This window comes from Theropithecus gelada, chromosome 6 (genome assembly GCF_003255815.1).
Source record: "Theropithecus gelada isolate Dixy chromosome 6, Tgel_1.0, whole genome shotgun sequence".
Lineage (NCBI taxonomy): Eukaryota > Metazoa > Chordata > Mammalia > Primates > Cercopithecidae > Theropithecus > Theropithecus gelada.
The window spans coordinates 177095416-177107857 of record NC_037673.1 but is presented as its reverse complement, the minus strand read 5'-3'; the positions used below and the strand labels follow the sequence as shown (position 1 = coordinate 177107857).

Sequence of the window (12442 nt, the reverse complement as noted above, 5' to 3'; positions counted from 1 at the left end):
CAGGAGCTCAGCTACTAAAGTAGAGAGAGAGCTGAGCCGCCAGGTGTAGGAGTAACAGACCAAAGGAACGATGATCCAAATTAAAATAATAGTGAAGCCTCTGATCAGTTGCTACAAAAGTACAAGCAAGAGCTAAACCGAGGAAGATGCCAACTCCTCCCTGTTTCATCCTCCCCCATGAAATGGAATATTCCAGTTGAGGGGCAGTTGGATCATCGCACATGTGGGGCTGACTCACGATTGATGGAGGGCTGAACAAAAGGCTTCGCAGCTTTATGAATCCGGAGCTCAGGAAGGAGGTGTAGGGCGGAGGAATTGGGGTGTAAGATACTGGATACTAAGACAGAGTAGAGAAAAGTGTCTTGGAGTTTGCCTTTTCTGTCACGGAGGAATGACAGCCAGCGGCTGGGAGTAAAAGGATTTACCAAGCTGGTTGCCGCTGGAGAAAGGCAGATTTATTCAAGAAAGTGGGAAAATACTTTGCAAGGAAGGCAGTGGGCAAGTTAGCATGAGGGAGGCTAACTGCAAGAAAAAAAAGGCTCGTTGGGGATTTTATAGAATGGAACTTGGGCTGATTGATAACGCCAAGGTGGCAAGGAGCCTAACTTATATTCTTTTGTCAGCTGGGATGTTTGATAAATTGAGGTGTTTGGTGATAAGCAGGAAGTCTGTGAGTTACATATGTTATCTGGGCAGAAAGGCCAAATGTTCTGGGCCATATATCCTGGACTGTACGTCCAGGACGACAAAGAAAGGCAGACCTGTAGCTTCTCTGCTGTCTCTTTTGTTTAAATTTTCTAGACATGAAGAAAGGCATGTTTACAGTTTATTTCCTTTTTTTTTTTTTTTGCTTTTTTTTTTTTGCTTTCACCTGGTCTCACCGGCCCGACTCCTTTTCCCGTTAGGACCCCACATTCTCCTCCTTGATACAAGGCACTTGAAAGTCCTGCCCAAGGCCTGATATCCTGAGAATTAAAATGCCTGGGCTAGAAATGCAAATATGTAAAGACCAGGACAGCTTGGAGGGGCCTGAGGGCTCACCTGAAACTCTCCTCAGATTGCAAAGCATTGGCTGTACGCCAAGTCTGCTACGAGGAGGAGGCCTTCCAGGAAACGCTTTTGAAAACTGCCCATGGTCAGGCCTGAAATATCACTCATAGTGGATTTTTCTAATTTTTTTAAGTTAGTCAAATTTAGCAGTGGGGAGTTGTATACCAATTTTAGTGACACTGCTGTTCATAAGTTCTGATAATCCACTCGCATCAGAGCAGCCCCACTGACCGGTTTGTAATCAGGAGACAGATTCTTCACAACACACTGACCGCACAACAACTGTAAACAACAAATTTCTTTTTTTTTCTTCTTTTTGTTCTTTTTTTTTTTTTTTTTTAAATAGAGATGAGGTCTTACCATATGCCCAGGCTGGTCTCGAGCTCCTGGACTCAAGCAATCCTCCTGCCTCAGCCTCTCAAAGTGTTGGGATTACAGGCCTGAGCCACTGCACCCTGCCCCATCAAATAAATTTCATTGTGAAGGGTGTGACTATGGAAGTATGGTCAAGTTAACGCCGAGCATTCAGTGATTAATTGTCAGGGGAAGTCACAGCTTCCTGGAGCTGACATTCGCTCCCTGCTGTATCAGATAAACAAAAAATCTGTAGGACAAGGGAGCAGGAATTTTTATTTGTTAATTTAAAAGTAAATTTTCATAAGGAAAACTACGTTTTGACAGTGGGGAAAAAAAGAAATAAAGTATTGATATAAGTAATAATTTGGATAGATCGCAAGAGCATTATGCTGAATTTAAAAAGTCAGTCTCAAAAGGTCACCTGTGGTGTGAAGCTGTGTATGTAACATTCTTGAAATTACAACATCAGGGAGATGGAAAACCCCAGCCAGGGGCTGAGAAGGGGTGGGTGTGACCATAACGGGGTGGCAGAGGGAGATCTTTGTGATGGTGGGGTAGTTCTGTACCTTGATGTACTGGTGGTTACATGAATTTAAACATGTGATAAAATACATAGAACTATACACATAAGACAGAAGGAACTTGCAGTATAGAGTGCCGCTTTCTGACTAAATGACCTGAAATTTAAAAATTTCCATATTGAACAAACCACTCGCCAAGTCCAGGATGGTTCTCTGGGACAGCGAAGTTCTGGGAAATGAAACTGACCTGACACCTGCAGCTCCCAGGTGGCCTCCTGGTAGTAAGAAGACTGGGAGCCAATCCGGCACCCGTAGAGGCCGGCATCCAACGCAGTAATGTTTTCCAGCCTCAGAGAGAGGCGCCCCTCTGCAATAGAATCCTTCACCAATTTTGTCCTGCCTTGATACTGTGGCATCTGCATAAATGGCTGGTCCTTCCCGTCCCTGTAGAGGTGGACCACGCTAAAGCGCTGGCCCCTGAAGAACCGCACTTCCATGGCCTCTGCGTTGGTCTTAGGAGACAGGAAACAGGAGAACGCAGCGTCCTCCCCCACCAAAGCCTGGACAGCCTTGTTTGGCCCAAACACCTGCCACTGCCCTGTGGGAAGAAATACAAAAGATAAACAATCAAAACCCTTTATAGTGTGACCTACTCAGGGCTCCACTGGGCTGGGCTGGAGATGTGCGTCAGGGAGAAACATTCATCACAATCCTATTTCTAAAGCCAGTGACTTGCATTTGTATATCTCCTTACATTTGACAAACCACGTCCACGTCAGGTACCTCATTCGGTCTTCAGGAACGCCTGCAGAAATGTGAATTATTAACGTTTTTATTTTCAAGATGAGAAAACCATGTTATCTAGAGGAAACAGTCTCCTTTTGAAAGTAGAACCTTTGATTCCAGGAGATTCTATTGTCACATAATCTCCCATCTGCCCATTTGCTTCAATTAAAAACAAAAACAAAAAACCCAAACATCCCCTTTTCCATCTTCCTTGCTAAAAACCAAAGTCGACGTCTTTCTATTGACCTAGAGAAGGGTGTGGGCCATAAAGTCTCCAATTTGGGGCAATTTGTTAAGGTTTCCTTCAAACACAATACTGTACCAATGTTTTATGGCTACAATGGAATATTTCATTTCTGCCCATGGCGCACACACACAATTATTTGTACTTCCTTAGTTTTTTTGGAAATCTACTTGTTCTGCCAAGTTCTGAAAGACATGCTATGACACTGCAACAAGATTTTGCCATTTATTTTCTGTAAATTTGTTCTTTGGCACATTCATGTGTGACTTACATTTTCCGTAGCATGTACCTTTTGCACTTGTGTAGTAATTTTTTCCTTTTTACTTTAGCACTGAATGGTGCTTCATCTAGTGTTTAGTCAACATGTCTTGCCTTCATTTTTTTGTTGTTGTTATTATTGTTGTTTTTTTTTTGGGGGGGAAAATAGAAATATTCTTTATTATTATTATTATTATACTTTAAGTTCTAGGGTACATGTGCATAATGTGCAGGTTTGTTACATATGTCTACTTGTGCCATGTTGGTGTGCTGCACCCATCAACTCGTCACCACCCATCAACTCGTCATTTACATCAGGTATAACTCCCAATGCAATTCTTCCCCCCTCCCCCCTCCCCATGATAGGCCCCAGTGTGTGATGTTCCCCTTCCCAAGTCCAAGTGATCTCATTGTTCAGTTCCCACCTATGAGTGAGAACATGTGGTGTTTGGTTTTCTGTTCTTGTGATAGTTTGCTAAGAATGATGGTTTCCAGCTGCATCCATGTCCCTACAAAGGACACAAACTCATCCTTTTTTATGGCTGCATAGTATTCCATGGTGTAAATGTGCCACATTTTCTTAATCCAGTCTGCCACTGATGGACATATGGGTTGATTCCAAGTCTTTGCTATTGTGAATAGTGCCGCAATAAACATACGTGTGCATGTGTCTTTATAGCAGCATGATTTATAATCCTTTGGGTATATACCCAGTAATGGGATGGCTGGGTCATATGGTACATCTAGTTCTAGATCCTTGAGGAATCGCCATACTGTTTTCCATAATGGTTGAACCAGTTTACAATCCAACCAACAGTGTAAAAGTGTTCCTGTTTCTCCACATCCTCTCCAGCACCTGTTGTTTCCTGACTTTTTAATGATTGCCATTCTAACTGGTGTGAGATGGTATCTCATTGTGGTTTTGATTTGCATTTCTCTGATGGCCAGTGATGATGAGCATTTTTTCATGTGTCTGTTGGCTGTATGAATGTCTTCTTTTGAGAAATGTCTGTTCATATCCTTTGCCCACTTTTTGATGGGGTTGTTGGTTTTTTTCTTGTAAATTTGTTTGAGTTCTTTGTAGGTTCTGGATATTATCCCTTTGTCAGATGAGTAGATTGCAAAAATTTTCTCCCATTCTGTAGGTTGCCTGTTCATTCTAATGGTAGTTTCTTTTGCTGTGCAGAAGCTCTTTAGTTTAATGAGATCCCATTTGTCAATTTTGTTCATATGGAACCAAAAAAGACCCCGCATTGCCAAGACAATCCTAAGTCAAAAGAACAAAGCTGGAGGCATCACGCTACCTGACTTCAAACTATACTACAAGGCTACAGTAACCAAAACAGCATGGTACTGGTACCAAAACAGAGATATAGACCAATGGAACAGAACAGAGTCCTCAGAAATAATACCACACATCTACAGCCATCTGATCTTTGACAAACCTGAGAGAAACAAGAAATGGGGAAAGGATTCCCTATTTAATAAATGGTGCTGGGAAAATTGGCTAGCCATAAGTAGAAAGCTGAAACTGGATCCTTTCCTTACTCCTTATACGAAAATTAATTCAAGATGGATTAGAGACTTAAATGTTAGACCTAATACCATAAAAACCCTAGAGGAAAACCTAGGTAGTACCATTCAGGACATAGGCATGGGCAAGGACTTCATGTCTAAAACACCAAAAGCAACGGCAGCAAAAGTCTTGCCTTCATTTTTGTAAAAAAAATTCGTAGTACACGTATGTCCTCACCTCACTTTTGAAACTTTCTTCATTGTCTTGCTTCAAGTGTGACAATTACATGTTTTCTGTGTGCCCCCCCTGCACAGCTCTTGGCTCTGTGGGGACAGGGCCTGATTTTCTTGCTCAGCATAGTACCCACTTGTTCTGCACAGAGCCCGTCACACAGAACAGGCTCCACAAACAACTTACTCATGTGAACGGCGAGCCCCATTTCCTTTCGTACTTGCTCATCTGTTTAACAATCATTTGAATAATTTTCCTGGTGTAAATCACTCTTACTACCCTGTTAAGGATTACATTGCTTCTTAGAGACCACAAACGATGGAGGCCCACTCCCTTCACCTACTAAGTACCCACCCCTTTGATTGGCAGTGTCTCTTGATTCATTCACATGTATCCACTTATGGTATATGGATCTACCTGTGTGTGGTGTCTGCATGTGCATCAGAGGCAAGGTGAATTACATGTGTGAATTTCTAGATAAGTGGATATTTTTAATTCTGGCACTAATTTTTTTAGTTTAATTACATTTTATAAATCTTGCTGAAATGTATTTCACCCATGCATCTTTAAGAGTATTATTTAAGTGAGGTGTGACTTTGCAGCCTGATGTCTGACCAGCTGCTGACCTGGTGTAGCAGATGTTGAGGCCCTGCTCCTCACCACCCAACCCTGAGTCCCCCTGGAATGGGATGGACACTTGCCTGTCTGCTGACAGCTCCGCCCCTGGAGCCTGGCCTCTGCCTCTCTGCTGAGGGCTTCCTGCAACCTTTGGAACCTACTTAACCCTGGCACAAGGCAGCTCAGAAGGTTTGAGATTTTAACAGTCCCAGGGCACATCTCACCCAGTGGGGAAAGGAGACAGTAGAAGTTGGAATGACTCTGAGCAGATTCCTCCAAAGGTCCCAGTGGGACTGGGTCCCAGTTGCCACTGCAGCAACCTGCTCATTAGTGCACCTCTATGGCTTCCCCCCCACTGGCTTCACTCTCTGCACTCCCTCACTTTGTTCTGCAGAGTCACCTGCTCAACAATCACTGGTAGGAAGGCCCTCGTCTTAGGTCAGGTTTTGGGACCCAGCCTGTGCCAGCTGGGCTGCTATGGATGCTGCCTTCAGGGCTGTATGGGGCTCTCGAGGCAAGGAAACATTTTCCAGGGTACCTCTGTTTCTCCGGCCAGCCTTTGCTGCTGTCATCTCTCTTGCCTATAACATCTGCTTTCACTCCTTCCACTTCCTTCCCTTGAAAATAAGAAAGGAACAAGACTGGCTGTTGTTGCAACATGCCATGCACCAGTGCAGCTGTGTGCAGTCCACATGCACAAGCTCATGCAGTCCTCACCACAACCCCATCAGGACTGTGATCGTATCTTCATGTCATCATAAGCAAACCGACACTTAAGGAAGCTGTGAACCATAAAGCTCGCAAGCAGACGAAATAAGAGTTTTAAAAAATAAAATGTTTCTGTCTCCAAGATCATTTCCAGGATGCCCTGCTGCCTCACCCAGAAACAGAAGGGACACAAAGAAGCTCATCAGAACATAAATGAAAACAAACTGAAATGAGAGCGTCTCCTGTTAGTAGCACATATGGGTTTTTGTTTTAAGGAAATACGCTCTATGTTTTGATTGCCCTTATTTCTGTTTTCTTAGCTTCATTTAGCAAAAAAGATAAAGGTGGACAGGTGGCAGGATGAACCTTCACAGACAGAAAGTGAACACAGTCAACTGAATCTTCTACGGCTGGGTACTGACCATGTAGCCAACAGCATTCTACTCCAACCTCAAGCTTCCTCTGTGAATTTTATTCAATTACTCAGCATCCTATATACTAGGCTCTGTGTTAACAATAAGTGGAAGGAGAAAGAAGAGTGGATTTCTTCCCAGAATAAGCCAGGTTTCAGCTAATTTCTCACCTCAAGACCTGTACACCTTCCTCTACCTTCGTGTCTCATACCACAGATATTTCTAACTTAGCATGTCTTTAGCTGGATACATTGTCTTTTCCCCAAAAATCCTAACTGTGTCTCTTCCCAGCTGGACATCTATGTCAGCAACCTTGGTACTCTAATAACCCTGCCTACACCACTTAGCCCATCTGGGACCAACACGGAATTTATTCACCTTAACACGTTGGCTGTGTCCCCGTCTACGATCATGGTGCCTCTTCAGCACCCGTGTTTCCATTATGGGGGCTACTATAATTGTTTCCACAGTGCCCGATCCTTCCCCAGGCTGAGGCTAGAAGCCAAAGGAATAGAAACAACAAAGATGGCTTCGTTCCATTATGCTGTAATCATCATAGCTAAAGAACTCAAACTATTAGTTAATAAGGAGGAAATAAAGATCAACCTTACCTGATCCCAGCTTGAGGAGACTCAGAACCAAACTGAGCATGAGAGCCATGGATGTGTTCTGTGAATGGACCTCACAGCATGGAAACAGATGACAGGAGAGGTGACGGATGGATTAGAGAGAAGAGGAGAACTGGCCTAATGCTGAAGGTACGGAAGCCATGGAGAGGCTCTGCATGAGCGGAGGGCAAACTGCACTGTTCTGAGATTCTCCCCCATCGAGACACGGCTGTAATGTGCCAGAAGTATAGGGACTCTAGACTTTGAACCACTGCATTTATAGGCAGGACATAAATGTCTATCTCTTATCAAGAAAGCAAAGATAGAAATAGTGTGGATAAGATTGGAGATGAACTTTGTCCTGAGTCAAAACGATGCCCTGTGTGGGTGAAACAGGAATGTCAGATGAGGAAATAATTTTCAGGTCCAGTCTGGCAGGCAGGGATGTATGGCCATGGGATCTAGTCCTGAAAGAACATCATGGTAGCACTGGATAGTTTGGTGTCCAAGTAAACAGGCCGTGCTCCATTAGTAGTAGCCTACAGCAGGTGACTTGACATTTCCGGGCACAGTCTGAGGTCATTTTGCTTACCCCTCCATTGTCTGGAGTTCAGGACCAGGACTGTAATCATGAGTCCAGATAAAAATAACTTTCTAAAATAAAACAGATCCTTAGTGTTAAACATCTGATATATTGGGAAAGGTACCAGGGCAGGTTCAGGCATGAGGAAACTAGTCTTTTTAAGCACACAGAAACTCACAAAGTCACCACTTAACAAGATGAGAATGAAAATTTCCACAGATAACCACCAAAATAAACACACTCTAATCATAATGCAATTAAAATTAAAAAGAAATTCAAAAACATAGGAAACTCTATATACTAAGAAATTCTTATATAACACAATTTAAAACAACTCACAGGATGGGACCAAATCACAATAAAAGTTAGCATCTAGAATAAGGCAAAATGAAAACACTACATTTAGTCTAAAATCTAGAACACTGACAACATCAAATGCTGGTGAGGATGTGGAGCAACAGGAACACTCATTGATTGCTGACAGGAATGCAAAATGGTTCAGTCATTCTAGAAGACAGTTCAGCAATTTCCTGCAAAATTAAACATACTCTTATCACATAATCCAGCAACTGTGCTGCTTGTTGTTTACCTAAATGACTTGAAAACTTATGTCTACATGAAAAATTACACATGAATCTTTATAGCAGCCTTATTCATAATTGCCAAAAATATATGCAACCAGATATCATTCAATAATGAATGTATACATAAACATATGTGTAAATGTGTCTTTATAGTAGAATGATTTGTAATCCTTTCGGTATGTACCCAGTAATGGGATTGCTGGGTCAAATGGTATTTCTGGTTCTAGATCCTTGAGGAATCGCCACACTGTCTTCCACAATGGTTGAACCCATTTACACTCCCACAAACAGTCTAAAAACATTCCTGTTTCTCCACATCCTCTTCAGCATCTGTCATTTCCTGACTTTTTAATGACCACCATTCTAACTGGCACAAGATGGTATCTCATTGTGGTTTTGATTTGCATTTCTCTAATGACCAGTGATGATAAGCTTTTCTTCATGTTTGTTGGCCGCATAAATGTCTTCTTTTGAGAAGTGTTCATATCCTTCCCCCACTTTTTGATGGGATTATTTGTTTTTTTCTTGTAAATTTGTTTAAGTTCTTTGTAGATTCTAGATATTAGCCCCTTGTCAGATGGATAGATTGCAAATATTTTCTCCCATTCAGTAGGTTACCTGTTCACTCTGATGATTGTTTCTTTTGCTGTGCAGAAGCTCTTTAGTTTAACTACATACCATCTGTCAATTTTGGCTTTTGTTGCCATTGCTTTTGGTGTTTTAGTCATGAAGTCTTTGTTCATGCCTATGTCCTGAATAGTATTGCCTAGGTTTTCTTCTAGGGGTTTTATGGTTTTAGGTTTTATGTTTAAGTCTTTAATCCATCTTGAGTTAATTTTTGTAATAAGGTAGAAGGAAGGAGTCCAGTTTCAGTTTTCTGCATATGGCTAGCCAATTTTCCCAACACCATTTACTAAATAGGGAATCCTTTCCCCACTGCTTGTTTTTGAACAGGTTTGTCAAAGATCAGATGATTGCAGATGTGTGATGTTATTTCTGAGGCCTCTGTTCTGTTCCATTGGTGTAGACATCTGTTTTGGTACCAGTACAAACAACCCCATCAAAATGTGGGAAAAGGATATGAACAGACGCTTCTCAAAAGATGACATTTATGCAGCCAACAGACATGAAAAAATGCTCATCATCACTGGTCATCAGAGAAAGCAAATCAAAACCACAATGAGATACCATCTCACACCTGTTAGAATGGCGATCATTAAAATATCAGGAAACAACACATGCTGGAGAGGATGTGGAGAAATAGTAATATTTATAAAATAGACCTAGCAGTGATTAATTACCATAGCTTTTGTTTGTCTGGGAAAGATTAGTTGATGGGTGCAGCAAACCAACATGGCACATGTATACCTATGTAACAAACCTGCACGTTGTACACATGTACCCTAGAACTTAAAGTATAATAATAAAAAAAAAACTAAAATTCCTCTACATAATAAATGTCATTTATAAAAAAGCCCATAGCTAACACTGTAATCAATAGTGTAAAACTAAAAGCTTTTCCTCTCTGATCCAGAACAAGACATAAATGTCCACTCTCACCACTTTTACTCAGAATAGCACTAGAAATATTAGCAAGACCAATCAAATGAGAAAAAGAAATAAAACGCATCCAAATCAAAAAGATGTAAAACTATCTCTATTTGCAGACAGCATGATCCTATGTGTAGAAAATTGTAAAGATTACACACACACAAAAACTAGAGCTAATAAATGAATTCAGTAGAGTTTCAGGATACAAAATTAACATAAAAATCAGTAGCACTTATATAGACTAACAAAAAAAATTTGAAAAAGAAATTAAGAAAAAATCCTATTACAATAGCATCAAAAAATACCTAGGAATAAATTTAACAAGGGGAAGAAAGATTTGTCTTCAGAAAATTTTAAAACATTGATGAAGGAAATTGAAGAAGACAAAAATGAATTAATAGATATTCTGTGTTAATGAATGGGAAGAATTAATATTGTTTAAATGTCCATACTACTCAAAGCAATATACAGATTTAATGCAATCTCTATCAAAACTCCAAGGGCATTGTTTATGGAAATAGAAAAAAAATTCTAAAATCTATATGGAGCCAAAATAACCCAAATAGCAAAAGCAATACTGAGAAAGACAAACAAAGCTGATGGCTTTCCAATTCTTAATTTAAAATTGTATTATAAAGATACAGTAATAAAAACAGTATTGTGCTGGTATAAAAAAAGACATGCAGACCAGTGGAACAGACAAGAGAGCCCACAAATAAATCCAAACATCTATGGTCAACTAATTTTTGACAATGGCACAAGAAGACACAATGAGGAACAGATAGCCTCTCCAATAAAAGGTGCTGGGAAAACCGGATTTACACATGCAAAGGAATACAATTAGATTCTTATCTTACGCCATGCTCAAAAATCAACCCAAAATGGATAAAAGACATAAGTATGAAACCTGACACCATATAACTCCTAGAAGAGAACACAGAGGGAAAACTCCTCAACATTGGCCTTGACAATAATTTGGATATCACCTCAAAAACTCAAGTACAGTAATAAAAATATATAAATGGTACCACCTCAAACTAAAATGCTTCTGCACACCGAAGGAAACAATCAACAAAGAGAAAAGACAACCTACAAACTTTGAGAAAACAATTGCAACCACATATTTGATAAGGGGTAAAATCTATAAAGAACAATTAAAATTCAATAGCAGAAAAATAAATAACCCAATTAAAAATGGGCAAAGGACTGGAACAGAAATTTCACCAAATAAGTCACAAAAATAGCCAACAGGTATATAAAAATGTGATCAACATCACTAATCATAAGGCAAATGCAAATCAAAACCACTATGAGATATCACCTCACCCATATTAGAATAGCTAGGACCTAAAAGACAAAAGATAACAAATGTTGGCAAGGGTCTGGAGAACAGGGAACCCCTGCACAATATTTGGTGGGAGTGTAGGTTGATACAGCCATTATGGAAAACATTATAAAGGTTCCTGGCTGGGCACAGTGGCTCACACCTGTAATCTCGGCATTTTGGGAAGCTGAGGGAGGTGGATCACTTGAGCTCAGGAGTTAGAGACCAGTCTGGGCAACATGGCAAAACCCCATCTCCACCAAAAATACAGAAAATTAGCTGGGTGTGGTGGTGCATGCCTATGGTCCCAGTTACTTGGCAGGCTGAGGTGGCAGGATCGTTTGAGCCTGGGAGGCAGAGGTTGCAGTGAGCTGAGATCATGCCACTGCACTCCAGCCTGGGTGACAGAGTGAGATCCCATCTAAATAAATAAATAAAGCTTCCTAAAATGTTAAAAATTGAAATGCCATATGATATGGTTTGGCTGTGTCCCCACCCAAATCTGATCTTGAATTGCAGTTCCGGTAATCCCCACATGTGGTGGTAGGGACCTGGTGGGAGGTAATTGAATCATGGGGGTGTTTACCCCCATGCTCCTGTTTTCCTGATAGTAAGTAAATTTTCACAAGATCTGATGGCTTTATAAAGGGGCTTTTCCCCCTTTTGCTTGGCACTTCTCCTTGCTGCCGCCATGTAAAGGATGTGTTTGCTTCCCCTTCGGGCATGACTGTGTTTCCTGAGGCCTCCCCAGCCCTGTGGAACTGTGAGTCAATTAAACCTCTTTCCTTTATATATTACACAGTCTCGGGTATGTCTTTATTAGCAGTGTGAGAATGGATTAATACACCGTATCACCCAGCAGTCCCTCTTCTTTACCACCTTGTAAAGATATTTAAACTCTTATGTTTATGGCAGTATTATTCACAATAGCCAAAATATGGAAACAATGTAAATGCCATAGAAAAACAAATACATAAATAGGATATATGTACATAATGGAGCATTTTTCAGCCTTAGAAAAGAAGATCCTGCCACTTGCTACAACATGTATGGCCCTGGAGGATGTTATGCTAACTGAATAATCCAGACA

The 12442-nt window shown here is 40.9% G+C and overlaps 1 protein-coding gene across 4 annotated transcripts in view; it reads right to left on the bottom strand.

The window, feature by feature from the left end:
* BTNL8 (butyrophilin like 8) overlaps positions 1–7587 on the bottom strand; it is a 46331-nt gene extending 38744 nt beyond the window's left edge. The window contains exons 1-2 of one of the 4 annotated variants that reach the window (XM_025388232.1): positions 7314–7587; positions 2683–2733 (exon numbers count right to left, since the gene is read on the bottom strand). In XM_025388232.1, the coding sequence (XP_025244017.1) occupies positions 2683–2733; positions 7314–7362 (100 nt within the window). In that variant the 5' untranslated portion in view covers positions 7363–7587. Of the gene's footprint in view, positions 1–1410; positions 1545–2175; positions 2527–2682; positions 2734–7313 lie in introns of those variants that run through there. The other 3 variants (XM_025388231.1, XM_025388233.1, XM_025388235.1) reach the window with 3 other exon arrangements.
* Between the last annotated feature and the right edge of the window lie 4855 nt (positions 7588–12442).